The sequence below is a fragment of the Lepidochelys kempii genome, chromosome 1 (assembly GCF_965140285.1).
Source record: "Lepidochelys kempii isolate rLepKem1 chromosome 1, rLepKem1.hap1, whole genome shotgun sequence".
In the NCBI taxonomy this organism is placed as follows: domain Eukaryota; kingdom Metazoa; phylum Chordata; order Testudines; family Cheloniidae; genus Lepidochelys; species Lepidochelys kempii.
This window is the reverse complement of record NC_136380.1, coordinates 274,211,825-274,232,463: the sequence shown is the minus strand read 5'-3', so window position 1 is coordinate 274,232,463 and position 20,639 is coordinate 274,211,825. Positions and strand designations below refer to the sequence as shown.

The 20,639-nt window shown below is 39.3% G+C and overlaps 1 protein-coding gene across 2 annotated transcripts in view; it reads left to right on the top strand.

Moving 5' to 3' along the window:
- TMTC3 (transmembrane O-mannosyltransferase targeting cadherins 3) overlaps nucleotides 1-17,219 on the top strand; it is a 45,999-nt gene extending 28,780 nt beyond the window's left edge. For both annotated transcript variants that reach the window (XM_073327596.2, XM_073327597.2), the window contains 7 exons: nucleotides 396-544; nucleotides 4,868-4,988; nucleotides 6,583-6,694; nucleotides 9,523-9,626; nucleotides 10,455-10,624; nucleotides 11,233-11,459; nucleotides 15,211-17,219. In XM_073327596.2, the coding sequence (XP_073183697.1) occupies nucleotides 396-544; nucleotides 4,868-4,988; nucleotides 6,583-6,694; nucleotides 9,523-9,626; nucleotides 10,455-10,624; nucleotides 11,233-11,459; nucleotides 15,211-16,028 (1,701 nt within the window). In that variant the 3' untranslated portion in view covers nucleotides 16,029-17,219. The remainder of the gene's footprint in view (nucleotides 1-395; nucleotides 545-4,867; nucleotides 4,989-6,582; nucleotides 6,695-9,522; nucleotides 9,627-10,454; nucleotides 10,625-11,232; nucleotides 11,460-15,210) is intronic.
- The last annotated feature ends 3,420 nt before the right edge of the window (nucleotides 17,220-20,639 follow it).

The window sequence follows — 20,639 nt, the reverse complement described above, 5'->3', positions numbered from 1 at the left end:
AATTCTTTAACATGATGGTATAAAGTTGTTGTTGATGTTTTCCTATTGTTTTTAATGCATTATGAGAACCGTTGTTTTAAAGAAATGTTAGCAGGTGGATCTTTTTTTCCCACTTCCAGCTTGTAGGCAACCAAATAAGTTAATTGGTAAAGCTTCATAGGTAACTAAGCAAAAATGGGTTCTTTGTAGACTAAAAATTACCTCCCATGTGAAAAAGATCCATTCTTAGTGTAATGTAGAAATTACACTTGAGATTTGTTAAGTGTACTTAGTCGTCTTAGTCTTTCATAAGGATTGTTTATTTTTTTATTATTATTTTTCTATTTGTTCAGGTGGCAGGCACAATTTGTAACTCTAGTTTTGATTACTAGTTCATGTTTGCTTTTGTTTTCTAGGCACTCTGTTTAATAGTGTTGCCATTCATTCCTGCATCAAACCTCTTTTTTCCTGTTGGGTTTGTAGTAGCAGAACGAGTGTTGTATGTCCCTAGCATGGGATTCTGCATTTTAGTAGCACATGGGTGGAAAAGATTATCAAACAAAAGGTAGGTCAAAAAATAGAGGGTTTGGGGGGGCGGGGTGTAATTCTATGAATAAAGATAGTAGACAGAAACCAGGCACAATTAATTAATATCTGTAAAGTGCTTTGAGATTGTCTGATGTAAGTGCTATATAAATGTTAAGTATTACTGCATATTTATCTCTTTGTTCATTATAAAATAAAGGTAGATAAGTGGCTCTGCAAGCTTCTCCTAAAGAGCTCTAACCAGGTGTGTTTCTGTCTTTGTATGTTATATCAATTATTCTAGTCCAGGTTGCCTCTTGAACAAGGACTGCCAGTCAGGATTAATTTTTGGCAGTTTCGTGATGCGAACAGATGTCCACAAGGGACTTGGGAGGAGGTCCTCAAATATATTGTCAGGCTGTACTAGAAGGACAGGAGTGGTTTAATTAGGCCACAACTTCATTATTAACTGTCTGGGAGTACCTGGCAAATAAAAGTGTACAGCATAGGTAACTCCATGATCATTTCAGTATCTACCGGGGGCTTCTGTCAGTCTCCCCACCTTTTCCATCCTGGTCCCCAGCCAACCATCCCCCTATTCCCTGGAACAAGGGTTTAGGTGGGGCTATAATGGGGGATTTGGTGCCCTGCTGTACCAGTTATAGGAGCCCAAACCCTCCCTATTTCTAGTCTTTTAACAAATGCCTTCTTTAAATCCTTTACCAAATTATCTGATCACTGTATCCTTTGCCTATGAAGTACCTGCACTGGACATCCACTCCACAGAATTGAGTTGCAACCTTATAGACTAATGCCTGTTCCTTGCTTACCCCAAATAAGCTTCCCCTTCCTCCCCCGCCCCGAACCCATTACTTTGCCTCGGTCAGTCTGGCAGTGAGGAGGAAATTCCTTTCCAGCCCCCTGAGAAAGCAGCACCTATTGTGGGAGCTCACAGTGGATCATGACCAAACCTAGTATTTCACCACTTTCAAGGGTGGGTGCTGCTTTGGTTGGTCCAGAGGGCTTCCCCCACCCAGCTTCTGCCTATGTACTCTCCCCCATTTTCTGGTCACCGGGGGCAGAGACAAGTTAGGATCCTCACACTGATCTGCTCTGCAGCTACAGCAACATCCTTGCCACTTCCCCACCAAGCCAGACCATGTACCCCAGCCCTCCCCGCTTAAGATGCGGTGCAGTAATTTTAACTAGTATTCAAAATGTTATTTGGACCTATAATGTCATTGCTTTAAAATGTGGTGTTCATTTGGCTCTTGTAGATTCTTGCAATGAGAGAGCCATGAAATTCAACCTTTCTGCTATTTTTAGGTGGTAATGAGTCTTTTGTTTGAAAACAAATTTTGAATAGGGAGAAACATATTTAGTCACCTGCTTATGTTGAAATCTGTCTTTTTTTCTATTAAAAAATGATCACCAGTCAGAGGAACCAATGACATCTTGAAAACTGTCTCAGATTAAGGGCCTGTATGTAATTTTAAAATTACTTTTGTTTTAAATATACTTCTTGAACTAAAACTTGGAGGTAAAAGAAGCTACTTTTGTTGGTTTATGTGTAGGATGAACATAAATCCCATACCATTATCACAGGTGCTTTCAAAATGTTGTTCTGCCTTGTGGTAGTGTTTTGCTTTTCAAGTGTCTGCACTGTACATATGCAAATATGAAAGGCTAATGTACTTAATCCCATTGCATCACTTAATATTACAGGTTCAAATATTGTGAAGTAATCGTGGAATTCATATCACCACCTTCACAGAAGAGTATTTGGGTTTCTTTGATATTTCCCTGATTAATTCGCAATCCTTTATCCTGAGCACTTTATTAGCTTTTAATATTTCTAATTCTTTGTGCCTTTGCACATCTGAATTGAAAAGATATTTTACAGTTGTTTAAGTGTAGAATAATTGGGTTAAAATTTGTTTTGAGATTTGAATTTGGAAACTGAATCAAATGTTAAGAAAGGAAGGTAGTCCTTACCTCCCTCTTTCTCCTGATCCACAAATTGTAAGCTCGAAGGATTTGACTTGTGTAATTAAGTTTCTATAATGTATTGGTAAAAAGCAAATTGGGAGTGTCTTTCAGGTGATAGCAGAATTTACAGTGCAGGTAGGCTTCCATCTTGTAACCTGAGTGGTGCTTTCAACTGAGTGTATGATTCACTACTGAGCATTTCTTCATGATTTTTATATTCTCTGTGATTTATCTTTTTCCAAAGGGTGTTAGTGTCAATAAGTGTCTTTTTCTTTAATAAAATTTTTTTAAAAATAAAAAGTTTCTTTGAAACCAAATATTTTTCTATTGCAGTGCAAAATTCTTTATTTCAAGTTACATGCTAATGTTGCTGCTAAGTAGACCTAGCCTTTCTAAGCCTAATTAGTCCCATCTGTTTTTAGATCAAAGAAACACAAATGTTTAATTTTGTTTTCCTTAGCATTGCTATACATTTTCTAAAGATTACGCACAAAGAAATATAAATTAAGAATTTGTTCTAAGGAGAATATGTTCAAACTTGACTTATACTTTATTTAAAGGACAAATACTGTCACTTGTGTATATTGAACTACATAGCTTATATAATGTACATATAAAATATATTTCAGTTTGCTGTATATTTAAAAATGTTGATTACTGGTTTAGTTTTATGAGATGCAGAGCTAAGGATGGACAGTGGCAGCTTCTGTGTACAGGGCCACCCTATAGGAGACATTGCACAAACTCCCAGTCTCACTTTCACAGCCCTAGGACTACAGTGATATGAGAGCAAATGCCTTATAAATGGACATGAGATTTCCTGCTGTCTGATACCTGCCATCTGCAGAGCCTTTCCCCTGCCCCCTGGACACTATGTTCATAGGAAGGTCTCAGGTGTCCCTGGACCATTTGCACAGGCACCTAGAGGGTCTTGCGTAAAGAGAGAGACCCCATTGTCTCAGGAAGGTGTGGGAATAGCATTAGTTCTCTTTTTGAAAAGAGAACTAATGATGCCTTGGTAAAGGGGCAAGGATTGATTATATAAATAAGGCATGTGCCAATTGCCATAGTTTTTCTGGCCTGTCTTCCTCATAGGTCTGCACAATATCTAAAACATTTTAAATGCTACTGTAGTATAAAAAAGATGTTTGTTTTCATCATGCCCCCTGGGGAAGCAGTAGTCCCTCACTCTTATTCCAGAAATACAGCACACAGGGAACAATTATTATAGAACATACAATATAAGAAACAACTGACAACGAACCACTACAAGTTGTTTACATTTACATTCTCTGTTGCATAAGAGAAGCATTTTAAAGCTTTCTTAAAACCAAACAATTTTAAATGTATTTACCAGAAGGTTACTGTGTCCTTACTAGTTTTTTCCCAGTGGATGGATTGGGATTTGGGGTCCAAATGATCAGGCTGCTACCATATTTTCTATATCTGTCTCAGATAAATCAAGTAGCACCCCCCAAAACACCCAGTCTGGATAGAAAATAAACTCTAGAAAAAGAAGTTTCATTATTTCAGGCCAAAAGCGACCACAGTGGTCATCTAATCTGGCCTCCTGTATGACACGGGTCTTAGAACGTCAAAATAATTCCTTGTTGATGAAGTTGTATTGAGGAACAGGCTGGTCACCTAATGCTGAATTTTCCTCATTTTCCGTTTTTAAAACTGATTTAAAAAGCTAAAGATACATTAAAACATTCTTCCGTTTAAGAAATTGTAGTGGCCACAGGCTGTTATGTGATTGTGAATAGACAAGTTGGTCCAGGAGACAACCTCTCCACTAAGATGATGTCCAAACTATGTAAAAGTTAGAGAAATTGTGCATTAAAAAGCTTGTATAGGATGGTCCTGTATTAGACAAAGATGATGGAATAGATCACCTAGTAGGCATTCTCAATATCTGCTTTTTAAAATACTTAAATAACTTTTTCATTTGACTTCAGGATCCCATTCATTGCCTTAATTTTGAATTGGGCTTTTGAGTTTGTCATATGTAAGGACCTCCCACATTCTTATTTTAGTTTTAGAAAAGTGTTGTGGATTATTGTAATAGACTTATTTATCAAATGGACATTGTGACATTATAATTGATACAGTAAATAACAAAAGTTTGAGGCTAAATATTCTGTTCCTCAAAGTTCAGAGTTTAAATTAGTTGCTAGTGTTCAGTTGGAATAAATTACAATATCAATTGCAAAATGTTCCCTTTTCTTGCTTTAACTCACCAATGAGTAACAATTATACCTACTCTCTGGAAGGAGGTAAAATATCCCCCTTAGCATAATATTGAAATAGTGTAGTGGGCCAGTATTTTTACACCTCTGATTTTAATTTGGTTTTGGTTTTTTTTGTTTAACAGTGTGCTGAGAAAGCTGTCCTGGGTTTGTCTGTCTGTAGTGCTATTCACTCATGCCTTAAAAACACTGCACAGAAACTGGGATTGGGAATCAGAATACACCTTATTTATGTCAGCTTTAAAGGTACAGTATTATGTTTCAAAGTGGCGTAGGGCAAGTAGATAATGGATCATTGGCTGCACTGGAAGAAGGACAGGAGACACTAGATGTGGTTTAATTAAGCCGCAGTTTTATGCTTAAATGTCTGGGAGTACCCAGCAGGTAAAAATGTTCAGTTCTGGTAATTCCATAATTGTTTCAATAAATATACCCGGTGAGCTTCCATCAGCCCTCCCCCTTACCCATCCTGGTCCTCAGCCAACCTGCTGATCGGACCTCGCCATCCCCCACCTCAAATGGGGTTTAAGGGGGGAGGGCTATAAAGAAGAGGGGATTGGGTCCTTGCCATTCCAGTCATAAGAGCCACAACCCTCCCCCTGTATTTCTGCTCCTTTAAAGGCTACTTTGTTTAAATCCTTTGCCATTTCTGATCACTATCCATTCCATATGGAGTACCTGCACCGGACATCCACCCCACATTTACATAATTAGTTGCAATATCATAGCCTAACTCTCATTTCATGTTTGCCCCAATTAAGCTCCCATGAACCTGCTGTGGGGGAGGTGGAAATAAAAAACCGTTCTCTTTGGCCAATCTGGTGGTGAGTGAAAAATTCCTTCCCAACCCTTAAATAAAGTAGCAACTAGTGCAATGCCCACAGTGGATTCTGACAAACCCCCATATTTCACCACTTATGTTGGAGCAAGGGTGGGCGCTGCTCTGCCTGGTCCAGGTAAAACAAGGCTTTTCCTGCCCTGGCATGGACCTATATAATTCCCCCTCTCTTTTGGTCACCTGGAGTTAGGATGGGTCAGTGTCCCAACACTGGCCTGGTGTGCAGCTGCAGCAGAAAATCATTCCCTGGCTCTCTAGCCCTTAAAAAGGGCACACACCATTTTCCAGCAAGCCAGACAATGGCCCCCCACTACTTACTGTGCAGTGAGAGCTTTTTAGCCAGTTTCTTCAAAATTCTAAGTGCAGCTGAGCAAGATAATATTGGAGAATTGCAGTGTTTGGTTTACAAGTTATGTTACATCATGGCAATCCTTATGCCCAAATAATTGCTTCTGAGAATGTTTTAAAACCAGTGTGTCATCTCACATTGGAATTAATGTGCAAAAAAAAATAAGGTATTGGGGCTTTTGCTTGATTGTGAGTAAGCACAATAAGCACACATTTGAAGGTGTTGTAGAGCATGGTTGATCATTTGGATGAACCCACAGATGCATTTATTCTGTTGAGGACCAGATCTCTGAAAAATGTGAGCCCCAAAAATAAGCCATCTTTGAATTAAAGGTGAGATGGAGGAGTCTGTTTACTCTTGGATGCCCATTTCCCTTTAAGAATTGTAATACAGATTGGATGGGTTTTGGACTTTTATAAGGATTGAATTTGACAGAGCCTGGTAAATAAAACAGATCCTGGGCAACAAGTTTACTTTACTTGCTGTAATTCTCCCAATCTGTGATTTGATATTCTTTTTACATAGTAGTTTCATGGAATTTATGTAACTTTCTAAATTATTTGCTTTGCTTCTTTAAATGTATTCAGTATAGTTAAAAGCACTCTAAGTGATATATACTTGAAATTTAATATCTGTATGCCTTCCATATTCAGGTAAATAAGAACAATGCCAAACTGTGGAATAATGTGGGTCATGCTCTGGAAAATGAAAAGAACTTTGAAAGAGCTTTGAAATTCTTCGTACAGGCCACACAAGTGCAACCAGGTAAAAGTTATCGATGAGTTGCATTTACTCAGGTGCATTCAGTGGTGTTGATGATTTCTTCTTAATAATTTGATACTTCAAGGGAATCTCTCTTTTTGTAGTCTATTCTAAGTGCACTCTTTCAAGAAATTACTTCTGCATTAATTATGTTTGTTTCCGTAAGTGAACTTTAAATCATGTAATATATTTAGTAGGTTGACTATAGCGAGATTATTCTCTGTAAGAAATGTGGACAAAATATTATCTTATTGTAAACTTTTCTGAGTGAAGTTTTGTGGATTTACAGAAATGCAGGGTTTTTAATTTCTTAAAAGGAATACAGTCTAAGTTGTAACAGAGGTTAATGAAGCTTAAGTACATATGCAATATTAATACTAAATATTCCTTATACTTTATGTATCGTTAATACTGTATTGACACAAAGGATGCAGGTAATACTGTTATATTTTTTTTTAGTTTTCAAACCTATCTGAAAGGAAAAAGTAAATAACTTACAGTTTAACATGCATATCATATTTGTGGAGCACTACACACAAAATTTGGTGTGCTTTTTGACATTCTATACAATGCACAGTACATGTTTTATTATGTAGGAGTTGTGGTTTTGGAGTGCATTATAATTAATTGTATGGGTGGGTGTTTTGTTTGAAATCCAAAGTCAATAGAAGTTTTGATTATTTTTTTTGATGCAGTTACAGCTACAGGGTATTAGCTGTTTAAAAACAAAGGGGAGAGAGTGAAAAAGGATTATTGTCACCCAAGGTTCTTTGCACTTAAGCTGCCATGGTGAGAGAAAAATTGCTAACCAAAAACCCTTATGATCATTTAGCTTTTGTATGCCACACTCTTTTTCTGTTTTAGTGGTTTGTTTGTGGTTTTGTAGTCTCAAAATGACTTCAAACCGCTAGTACTATTACTGTTTTCAAAAAGCTTTAGAAATAATTGTTTTGCTTTGATATTTCATCTTGCCATTACTCAATTATGAATTAACCTTTTAAGTGCTGTGTATTAAACTATGGGGTCACAAAGCTGTTATAGATTGCACTCACTTCCTTTGTCAATAAAGATATCTGAGATTAATATGTTCAAATAACTGTGTACATTTAGCCAAAAGAAAGGAAAACAGAAATTTTCTAAAGAGAATTGGAAGTCATTCCTGGCTTCTTGAAAGGTAACTTTGAAGAGTGGTTTTGTATTTTAGTTAGGTGGTTAGTATTCAGATCCATTTGCTGCTCTTATCAGAATCAGACTTTTAGTCTTCTCCATCATGTAGGGTTTATTTGATTACTTCCTCTACCTTATTCTGTAAAGAAGACATAAAAAGCTCCATTGGGTTCTGTTTGGGATGTCAGTGCTTTAAGCCCAAAGGGTATTTAGTTTGATTCAAGACGAGCACGTAAGGTCTGCCTTCGTCTGTAAAAGAACTTTGTAAAAATGCTTATAATCTGTTCTTTGAAAAGTCTCTCACTAGGAAGTCATATAAAAACATTTATCCATGTGAGCCGATTTGTCATCCTCTTGTCAATTCTACTTGAACTGATCTGCTGGATAGCCACGTAGAAAGTACTGCAGTCGTTCACCTCAGATTCTTTCCTAGATAATGTTCTCACATATGGAATCAAAATGTATGGGATGATGTACAAAGTATGCTTAGAACAATCTTGTTCAATGTTCTAACATCAGCTTCTGAACATTGAGTGCTTTTAGCCAAGCATCGATTTTTACCGAGTTTGAAAACCCTAAAAGGGATCTACTGAGTTCTTATGAATAAATAACCTTGGCACAATTCTGCTTATAATGTTTTCCTGTGTTACTTTTTCTTTTGTATATTGTGATACAGCAGGGCAAAGGAACAGTGGCAGAGGGGAGATATATAAGCTCTAGGCTAATTAAGGCATGGTTCTCTGTACTCTAGGGAAGATTACTACAGGTTCATTGGAGCACCTGTAGCCAATTTAAGGCCCTGTCAGGAACCTAATAAATAACCCCTGCTTCAGGCAGACAGTGTGTAGCGAGGATGGAGAGAGGACTGGAGTTTGGAGGTGTGTTGCTGAGAATTGAAAAACCAGAGAATTGGAGTAAGGGAAACCCTTCCCCAGCGTCAAGGACTGAGGGTAACCCTGCCCAAGGTGGAAGAGGGTAAGAAACCCACAGGGATTGAGAGGGGCTGAGGCTCAGAGTGAGGAGCAAACCCAGACCTCTCCCCCACTTCCCTCCTCTACCACCTGTCCAGATCAACTAGTAGGGCCCTGGGTGCCCCAAGAACAGGGTCAAAAGGTGGCGTCCAAGCCCCTCTGCCAAGAAAAGCACGGGACCTACCGTACCAACATCAGCCATTTTGTCACAATATCCATGTTTTTATAAAAGAGAAACTCTTAATTTTTATCTCCTGCTTACTCTTAACCTAAAGTCATAATTTTTATATAATTCTTATGCAGTGTAACTTGTCCCTGTGCAGAGGCTTGTACACCTTTTTGGTTCACCCACAGTTAGTTATTGTGAAGACTTTTCTTTTATTGTCACAAACAGAACTGTGATTTCAGGTGAGAAGTGTCAGGAAAAGTTAGAACTCTTCAGCCATCAGATGTATTTCAATAAAAATTCCTTCTTTAATAAATGGAGAAAGGGGAAGATCCACAAGAAGTGTAACCAAAATCCAATTCATTTAGAATATTTTATCAGTTTTCCAGCAGGCATCAATGACTCCTTAATATTCCTTTGGCTTACGTTTATAATGGAGGCATTAATATTTAATATTCATGAGGCATAGATTTTTAAAGACACTTACTTATATGAGACATGAATGGAATATCAAATTTTTTTTTAAGATGATATTGGTGCCCACATGAATGTAGGAAGAACTTATAAAAATTTAAACAAAACCAAAGAAGCAGAAGAATCATACATGATTGCTAAATCACTAATGCCACAGGTAAGTAGTAATGTTTTTTAACTACCATCCTTTGAAATCTTTCTAGGTATGTCTACAGTTATGATGGTCTGTAGAGTACTGATGCTGCATACCCAGCTAGCGTGAGTAGGGCCCTACCAAATTCATGGCCTATTCTGGTCAATTTCACAACCAGAGGGATTTAAAATTGGTCAATTTCAGATGTTTACATCTGAAATTTCAGGGTGTTGTAGCTGTGGGGGTCTCAAACTCAGAAGAAGCCCCAGGGAAGAAGTCCTAACTGGGTCACCCTGAGCCCCAGCAGGAGCCCTAGGGGAAGAAGCCCCGAGCCTGGGTGCTCTGAGCCCCGACTTAAGCTGCAGGGCTGAAGCCTGAAGCCCAGACTGCCCTGAGCCCCGGCTGGGGGCTGGAAGTCCCAGTCCCGGGCTGCCTTGGCTGGGGTAGAGGAGAGGCCCTGAGCCTGGGCTACCCTGGCTGCAGCCGGCAGGAGCGGAAGCCCCCAACCCCAGGAGCCACTGGCGGAAGAAGCCCCAAGCTCGGTGCCCAGTGCCATGGTAGGAGTCCCAAGGTATGGCTTTTTTTTTTTTTTTTTTAAATAAGCTTCTTGGCATATCAAATTGCACTCTCCTGTTTTTTTTTTGAAGGGAAGGGATTTATGATGTTTTAGAATTTATATTATCAGTGCTAACATGGCATTGTAAGTTCAAGTTGTTATATATCCTATTTTACCTTGATGATAAAAGAAGTTTGGAAAGCAGCTTCATGCATTTAACTATATGCGTTCTTTCTGATTTTTGTTTTTAACTTTCCACTGGTTTATTTTTTATTTATTTTTTTTTTTTTGGCCAGATTATCCCAGGTAAAAAATACGCAGCACGAGTTGCTCCTAACCATCTAAATGTTTATATAAATCTTGCAAACTTGATTCGGACAAACGAATCTCGCCTTGAAGAAGCAGATCAGTTGTATCGACAAGCAATTAGTATGAGGCCAGATTTCAAACAGGCTTACATTAGCAGGTATTTTTGTTGATTTGGGGAGATGTTTATTCTTCAAAATATACTAAAGTTTTGTTTAATATTACAGAACGCCAATAAACAACTTAATTTATTTACTCTATAAGGGAATTAGTTTTGAACTGTTTAAGAATAGGGGGAAAAAGTCTGTCAGTTTACATTTGAAAACAAGATACAGTTTTGTTGGTTGTAGTCAAATATCATAGTTCGTTCCCAGTTTATGAACTTCTACTACTGGTAATTTGCCTCCAAGCTTGTTCTGCTTTGTAACTTCATATGTCAGTATAAACCATCCTGCTGTAAAGAATGCTTACTCACAACATTCTTTTCATATCCTCTGGGGTTGGGGCTCCAAACTACAGCCTGTTCAAATGGACAGTTCAGCAAGCTCTGCCCTAAATTCCTGTGTCTGCAGTGCGGCCTTTTTAAAGTCTCCTGACTAGGTCTTAATAGGATTTCATATAAAATGATCTGATTATTTAAAGTTTTCTTTACTCCTGCACCACAGCCCTCAAATTTAGGGAAACAAACTGTTAATAACTTTTTATTGTAAAATATATGTGTATGTTTCTTCGGCATGAAAGTTAAACAGAAATTTGGTTCCTCGACAGGGGTGAATTACTTTTAAAAATGAATAAGCCTGTGAAAGCGAAGGACGCTTATCTTAGAGCCCTGGAATTGGACAGAACCAATGCAGACCTGTGGTACAACTTGGCAATTGTTTACATTGAACTAAAAGATCCAACAGAAGCCCTGAAGAACTTCAACCGGGCATTAGAACTTAATCCTAAACATAAACTGGCATTGTTCAATTCTGCGCTACTCATGCAAGAATCTGGTATGTTCGTTTGCCTAAAATATCTACTCTATATTTGTATTTGGGAGAGAAGTTGGGGGTAGGTACTTGGTGGTGTGGGTGTTGTTTAAAGGTCCCAAACACCATTTAACCCTTCCTTGGGGGAGGGATAGCTGGTTTGAGCATTGGCCTGCTAAACCCAGGGTTGTGAGTTTAATCCTTGAGGGGGCCATTTAGGGATCTGTGGCAAAAATTGGGGATTGGTCCTGCTTTGAACAAGGGGTTGGACTAGATGACCTCCTGAGGTCCCTTCCAACTCTGATAGTCTATGATTTACACACACTGTGATTAAGCTCCTAATGATGTCTGACTTGTCGTCTTTAGAAAACAGTCACATTCTGTTTTTCTCAAGAACTGCAATTTCCTCTCATCATTGCCCCTCTAGGCTTCTCTAGACCTTATGAAACTTCTTTAGTTTTACCAGGGTTTTACTTGTGCATGTAACCCATCTGATGTTTGTGCTTGTTTTTAAGTCTGCATTATTTTTCTTATTTTTAAGGTATCTTCTTATGCATATAGAGCAGGGGTGGCCAAGTTTATTGACCCTCTGAGCCACATATGATGATTTTCATAACCTCAAGAGCCAGGCGCACCTGCCAGGGCTCAGGGCTTCAGCCCCTGTAGGACTCACCTGCTGGGGCTTTCGGCTTCTGCCTGCAGCCGGGTGGTGTGGCTTGAGGCTTCTTCCCCATGGGCCTCCAGAAGCCACGAGCTCCCCTCCCTGCCAGCCTATTAGGCAGAGAAGTGGGGGACATGGTGAGTTCTGGGAGCTGCACTTTGACTGTAAAAGAGCTGCATGTGGCTCACTAGCCACAGTTTGGCCACCCCTGGTATAGAGCATACATAAAATCCTTGTTTCTAACCAGTTTCCCAAAATGCTTGTAAATGTTGACAACTATTTCACATACATTTATCTATTCTTCACTGACTAAAAGTTTCCATTGACTTCATTGGGCTTTAAAGCTGATGTTAAAGAATACCTGCCTCTTTCTATATGTTGCCTTGTAATGTCAGTGGCTAATGTAAATCTACATCAGTGTTCACTTATTTTGCTTAATTTCTAGTAGAAGTTTTTGAAAAGTATGGTTACATAAACCCTGTATATGCACATTGGCAGTTACTAAGATTATGTGGCAAAAGTAACTAGTTACAAATTTATTTTTTACTGTGGAGAAAAGAAGAGTGAACTGCCTCTCAGTAGGCATAGTGTGTATTCTACATAAAGTTGAGCAAAATCCCATGCTAAAATATATGTAGTGGAGTGTCGTAAAACGGTGCAATGAGCCGTTAGTTAGTTTTCACCATAACCTGATCAGACGGCAACCTCTGTGCAGTGTGTGCTCCAGTATTTAAACAAAAATCATACCTGACAAAATTTGAAACACAAGAACTTTAAAAGGTGTAAAATAGATTACATGGGCTATCTGTAATTGTGGAAGATTCTATGATCTCGGATTTGATATGCTGTTGGAAGATATTTTAGCTTGGCTTTGAGGTCAGACATGATGATCTAATTGTCCCTCCCAGCCTTAAAATCTATTCTTTAACAGTAAAATGAGGTCCTTTCACTCTGATTGCCTTTGCAAGAGCTAGTTGTCTGAATTGACCTTTTCTCCTCATTCTGAAGGAGTACTTGTGGCACCTTAGAGACTAACCAATTTATTAGAGCATAAGCTTTCGTGAGCTACAGCTCACTTCATCAGATGCATATCGTGGAAACTGCAGCAGACTTTATATATACACAGAGAATATGAACCAATACCTCCTCCCACCCCACTGTCCTGCAGGTAACAGCTTATCTAAAGTGATCATCAGGTGGGCCATTTCCAGCACAAATCCAGGTTTTCTCACCCTCCACCCCCCCACACAAATTCACTCTCCTGCTGGTGATAGCCCATCCAAAGTGACAACTCTTTACACAATGTGCATGACAATCAAGTTGGGCTATTTCCTGCACAAATCCAGGTTTTCTCACATTCCCCCCACCCCCATACACACACAAACTCACTCTCCTGCTGGTAATAGCTCATCCAAACTGACCACTCTTCAAGTTTAAATCCAAGAACATCGGGGGCGGGGGGGTAGGAAAAAACAAGAGGAAACAGGCTACCTTGCATAATGACTTAGCCACTCCAAGTCTCTATTTAAGCCTAAATTAATAGTATCCAATTTGCAAATGAATTCCAATTCAGCAGTTTCTCGCTGGAGTCTGGATTTGAAGTTTTTTTGTTTTAAGATAGCGACCTTCATGTCTGTGATTGCGTGACCAGAGAGATTGAAGTGTTCTCCGACTGGTTTATGAATGTTATAATTCTTGACATCTGATTTGTGTCCATTTATTCTTTTACGTAGAGACTGTCCAGTTTGACCAATGTACATGGCAGAGGGGCATTGCTGGCACATGATGGCATATATCACATTGGTGGATGTGCAGGTGAACGAGCCTCTGATAGTGTGGCTGATGTTATTAGGCCCTGTGATGGTGTCCCCTGAATAGATATGTGGGCACAATTGGCAACGGGCTTTGTTGCAAGGATAAGTTCCTGGGTTAGTGGTTCTGTTGTGTGGTATGTGGTTGTTGGTGAGTATTTGCTTCAGGTTGCGGGGCTGTCTGTAGGCAAGGACTGGCCTGTCTCCCAAGATTTGTGAGTGTGTTGGGTCATCCTTTAGGATAGGTTGTAGATCCTTAATAATGCGTTGGAGGGGTTTTAGTTGGGGGCTGAAGGTGATTCTCTCTGGTCACGCAATCACAGACATGAAGGTCGCTATCTTAAAACAAAAAAACTTCAAATCCAGACTCCAGCGAGAAACTGCTGAATTGGAATTCATTTGCAAATTGGATACTATTAATTTAGGCTTAAATAGAGACTTGGAGTGGCTAAGTCATTATGCAAGGTAGCCTGTTTCCTCTTGTTTTTTCCTAACCTCCCCCCCCCCCCGATGTTCTTGGATTTAAACTTGAAGAGTGGTCAGTTTGGATGAGCTATTACCAGCAAGAGAGTGAGTTTGTGTGTGTATGGGGGTGGGGGGAATGTGAGAGAACCTGGATTTGTGCAGGAAATAGCCCAACTTGATTGTCATGCACATTGTGTAAAGAGTTGTCACTTTGGATGGGCTATCACCAGCAGGAGAGTGAATTTGTGTGGGGGGGTGGAGGGTGAGAAAACCTGGATTTGTGCTGGAAATGGCCCACCTGATGATCACTTTAGATAAGCTGTTACCAGCAGGACAGTGGGGTGGGAGGAGGTATTGGTTCATATTCTCTGTGTATATATAAAGTCTGCTGCAGTTTCCACGATATGCATCTGATGAAGTGAGCTGTAGCTCACGAAAGCTCATGCTCAAATAAATTGGTTAGTCTCTAAGGTGCTACAAGTACTCCTTTTCTTTTTGCGAATACAGACTAACACAGCTGTTACTCTGAAACCTCTCCTTATTCTGTTCGCTCACGTCTTCTCAGACTTGTAGAGATCCCATTATTTGGATCTATCATATCAAAACTAAATCTTCTTCTTCAACAGGGAAGAGCACTATGATATGTTTATATCTTTTATAGCCTTCAAAGATATTAAGTAGCATTTGAGACCCCGCCATTTCTGCAGCTTTATTTAATGCTAAGCATATATAATATTAAAGAATGTTACTTTTTAGTTTAGGGGTTATGTTAACATTTTTCAGGGCTATTCTGAAAATGTTTGCAAAAATATCTGTAATATATTTTCTGTCACTTTAGGTGACCCTACACTTAGACCTGAAGCCAAGAAAAGGCTGTTAAATTATGTGAAAGAGGAAGCACAAGATGCAAATGGCTACTTCAACTTGGGTATGCTGGCGATGGATGACAAAAGAGATGCTGAAGCAGAGTCTTGGATGAAGAAAGCCATAAGGTTACAACCAGGTTTCCGAAGCGCTTTGTTTAATTTGGCACTGCTTTATTCTCAGACTGCAAAAGAGCTGATGGCTTTGCCAGTCCTGGAAGAGTTACTGAGATATTATCCTGATCATACCAAAGGTCTGATTTTAAAGGGAGACATCTTAATGAACCAAAAGAAAGATATAAGTGGAGCTAAAAAGTGTTTTGAAAAAATCCTGGAAATGGATCCTAACAATGTACAAGGAAAACATAATCTTTGTGTAGTTTATTTTGAGGAACGAGACTTAATAAAAGCAGAAAAATGTCTTGTTGAGACATTAGCATTAGCACCGCATGAGGAATATATTCAACGGCATTTAAATATAGTCAGAAGTAAAATTTCATTGCTCGGTGCTGCAGAACAGTCAACATTTCCAGCAGATGGGACTGCAGCTGTGGGGGGAAAAAAAATTCCATTTGAAAACTTGAAAGAAGTAAAAAATGAACAGAAAACCACCCAGACATTGAATAGTAACATTAACAAAGGACAGTCAAATAGCAAGAAACGAACAGGCAAAAATAACACAGACAAAGAGACTAAAAAAAAATCTACAAAAGAAATCAAAGACATTGAAAAAAAAAGAGTTGCTGCTTTGAAAAGACTAGAAGAGATCGAACGGATTTTAAATGGTGAATAGCCTTTATCATGTCACAATAGAGCAGGGGGAGGACGCAACTTTTAATTATTGCATAATGTTTGATCAAACTGGAAATTAGACTGGTGCTTTGAAAGTGGAAAGAATATTGACAGCATATCATTTAACAAGCAGAAGAGGGCTGCTTTACAACACAGAGTATAATCTGTCGAGAAATCTAACATTTAATCAAGTTTTTTTTGAGTTGGGGGTTGAGTATGAGAAGAAAACATGGATCTTCTAATGGTGAAGAATGGCACTCTAACACTAAAATACTGGTGGCCAGAGAGACCCTGTAACAGTATTCTCAAGGAAGCATAAAAAAATCTCAGTGGAGAGCTAATGGGGTAACCCAGATACATTGCAGCTTGATTCTGTATGATTCTATTTTTATTAACTTTTTCTAAATTTCAGTATGTGTCAGCCATTGAAATCTTTCTAGATCTTCACTATGCAGTAAACTTTTATTTGCATTACTAGTGTTCCAGAGCTTAACAAAGAATAAACAACACGCACTGTCACCAGTGGTATTTTTAAGGTAACTTTTTTCAAACAATATACACTGATGAAACAACACTCTAAAATAATAAATGCAATTGTTTTCTAAATATGGGATGACACAATAATGTTTTAATTGTTCTTCATTTACTATAAAAATAATTTGTACTATTTTATCTAATTGATAAATAGAAATCCTGTGGTGCTCTCATGACATTTTACTGTGTTTTTTCCTTTTGAAAAAAATGCATATGCATCTTTCTCTACTACCAGTCACCAAGTTGTAAAAAATCATTGTACATCAAACCTTTGGGGGGGTTGGTTCATTTGCTCCTGAGTTCACTGGACACTGACAAATGCATCTCAGTAACTAGTATGCTGTGCAGTGGTCCATGGAGCATTTGTATCAATTGATTTCATGGTGTAATAAATTATTCATTATGTATAGTAAACTGGCTTTATTATTTGCATTCATCGAACAGTATTTTAGTCTTGTGACTGTCAACATAAACTAATTATAAAAATGATTTACCTACTCTTTATGGCAGTGTTATAATAATTAAGCCACTAATTTCAGCGCTGTTTAACATAAGGAAATGTACCTTCTGATTTATTTCCAAGCACCAAACTCCTCTATTGTTTGATATTTTGTCACCGAGTAAGCATGATTTTTTTATTAAATATTTATTTTGACTACTGAATTTCTAAAAAGTTTCCTCTAACATGTCTGTCACAATGCACAAATGTAATTTCTCACATGAAACATTTTGTTTGATAATTTCAACATTGTTTTTATCCTTGTGGTTATGCATATGTTTTTGTTTAAATATACCATTGATTACCTAAAATTGCCTATTTGTTTTGCTTTACTGTAGATATGAAACATGAAAAGAATCATGAGAATCACAGTTTAATTCAATAACATTTTAATTGATACTGAAACCTTGTTTCTTATGCAGAGTCTCCTTATTTATTTCAAATTATATTCACATTAGAGTGAGCTCAACAATAACCAACAAAAATAGCTCTTAAAAAATCTGGTTAGGAGTCCTCCTATTAGCTTAGTTTCAAGTAGCATCGATCTAACATATCTGATTTAATTAAAACTAAATCAGTGAAAACAAAATCAGTAATTTTACAGGCTGAATTAAAAAAATATATATATCCTAAATAAACATTTAGTTTGGCAAATCATCTCTTATTTTATTAACATGTTATTTCAGCCTTTCATTTCAAACAAGGAAGGAAAACAATTCAGGAAGAAATTTAATATTCACATTTAGATGGTGGACTCTAGATAAGATCACAAAGGCGACCCTGAACGTCGTCCTTCTGTACATAGTTAAAGGCACTCTGGTGCCTCCACTGCACTGTCTATACCACTATATTCTCCTTCCTCACCCAAAAAAGACCTTGTGGAGGCTTCTCCTTGAAGTCCAGGGTTGATGCTATAGGGAGATGAGATAGATCAGTGTGGGGAGGGGTCAAAGTATACATATCTTCCATCTGGCTCCATGGAAATTTGGTGAAAAAGATACTATGGGTTGCATTATCTTTTCCACAAATGGTTTTATCTTCCTCGTCCTTGTAATCCCACAGCTAAGGAAAGGATCACAGCTCTAACCAAGCCACGGCGGGTATACAAATACAGGGCTCCTCTGCAGCTCACCCAGGCTTTCAGGGTCCTCAGGGATTTTCCAGGCTTGGGAGAGAGGGGTGTGGAAACCTCAGCCTTCTTCCCTTATGCTTTCTCCCTGTTCTCATGGGATTTTCCATGGGAGGAGATGATCTGGGTCATGACTGCCTTATCTAGAGTAACTATATTGCACCACATTTGCAGCAGGAAAATAACTTTTACAGGCCAGTTGATGTATAAAATCTAATGTTATGTATATATTCGTTACATGAGAAACATTTTCACTAAAGCCTTTTAGGAGGAGAGGAATTTTAGTGTGAACCTATCAGTAGCCAGTCTGCTTCCTAGCATTTTAGTTAGTCTTCAGATCAGGTTCTTTAGCTTCCGGTTAGGATCTTAGTAAGTCACCTGCACAGTCAAGATCCATTCTGTTACTGGGCAGACTTCTGCCTCAAGCAACAGAAGCAGAAATTTTGCTGTATCAGGACAATTATGTGTTAATCTCAAAATTAGTCTGGCATACTCATTCATCCTCTCCTGGAGGGCTCTCAAATGTTTTTGGGTGGGTCTCAGATGCCTCTTTGTTTCTACAGCAATTGTTTACTTGGAAAAGTAATAATCTGGAAAATAGTCATATATTTGTTTTTTAAATGTGATTTAACAAGCTTAGAGACAAGGAAAGCAGCACCATGTGAACAGCCAGCCCTCTGCACACCACTATCAAGTGCTCTGTGGATCACAAATAGTCTGCTGATCTTAGTTTGAGAATCACTGTTTTATTCTCTACCTGACACAGTTATGGGAACTGGCTGGTGATACGGAACTTCTTGTGGGTACTGACTTGAGGGTTGTCTGCCCTTTTCCTATTCACTTTACAAACAGCTCAGCCAATAACAAGCCTGAGACAAAGAAACATTAAACCCAAAGGTTTCAGAGTAGCAGCCGTGTTAGTCTGTATTCGCAAAAAGAAAAGGAGTACTTGTGGCACCTTAGAGACTAACAAATTTATTTGAGCATAAGCTTTCGTGATCACTACAGATCACTGTCAAGGATCCTTCCCCACTCTGAGCTCTAGGGTACAAATTTGGGGACCTGCATGAAAACCTCTTAAGCTTACTTTTACCAGCTTAGGTTAAAAATTCCCCCAGGTACAAACTATTTTACCTTTTGCCGTTGGACTTATGGCTGCCATCACCAAATGTCTAATAGGGATATAATTTGGAAAGAGCCTGTTTGGAAACGTCTTCCCCCCCAAAAAAAATCCTCCCAAATCTTACACCCCCCTTCCTGGAGAAGGTTTGATAAAAATCCTCACCAATTCGCATAGGTGACCACAGACCCAAACCCTTGGATCTTAAGAACAATGAAAAAGCAATCAGTTTCTTAAAAGAAGAATTTTAATTGAAGAAAAAGTAAAAGAATCGCCTCTGTAAAATCAGGATGGTAAATACCTTACAGGGTAATCAGATTCAAAACATAGAGAATCCCTCTAGGCGAAACCTTAAGTTACAAAAAGACACAAAGACAGGAATCTCCATTCCATTCAGCACAGCTTATTTTCTCAGCCATTTAAAGAAATCAGAATTTAATGCATATCTAGCTAGATTACTTACTAAGTTCCATTCCTGTTCTGTTGCCGACAAAAGCATCCGATGAAGTGAGCTGTAGCTCACGAAAGCTTATGCTCAAATAAATTGGTTAGTCTCTAAGGTGCCACAGGTACTCCTTTTCATTAAACCCAAAGTTAGGATATGTTCTATCTGCCCAACATCACTCATAGGCACATTAGAAAAGTAATTCTGCCTGACCGTCCATGACAATCAGGGTTCAGACACCCCAGGGGCAGGGCTAAATTAATTCTCCTGCAGGCCCGGGACTATTGGATTTGGTGGGGCCCTGGGGGGGTTGGAGTGGGTTTAGGGCTGGGGCAGGGGGTGAGGATGAGGTTGGGGTACATCAGGAGGTTTGGAGTGCAGGAAGGGGCTCGGCTGGGACAGGGGGTTGAGGTGCAGGTGGGAGGTGCAGGATCTGGGTGGGAGTTTAGGTGCAGGAGAGGGCTCCGGCCAGGAGGTGCTTACCTCAGTTGGCTCCTGCTTGGCAGTGCAGCAGGGCTGTGGCAGGATACCTGCCTGTTCCGGCTCCATATTGCTCTGCTCCCCGAGGTGGCCGGCATGTCTGGTCCCCAGACAGAGGTGCTAGGCCACTCTGTGCAGTGCACACAGCCCATGGCTGCAAGCACCACCCCCGCAGCTCCCATTGGCTGCAGCACCTGGCATGGGAGCTGGGGGTGGGGACGGGGGCAGAGTGCTGAGCACCCCTTGCCTAGGGGCTGTAGAGGCACAACAGTGAGCCAGCACTCGCGGCTCCAGCCCTGGTGGGGAGGCGCTGAGGCTCGTGGACCGGTGTCCAGCCCACAGTATGGAGACTTGCCACAGGCTAGATGAAAAGAATCAGCGGGCCATATGCAGGCCTGCGGATCC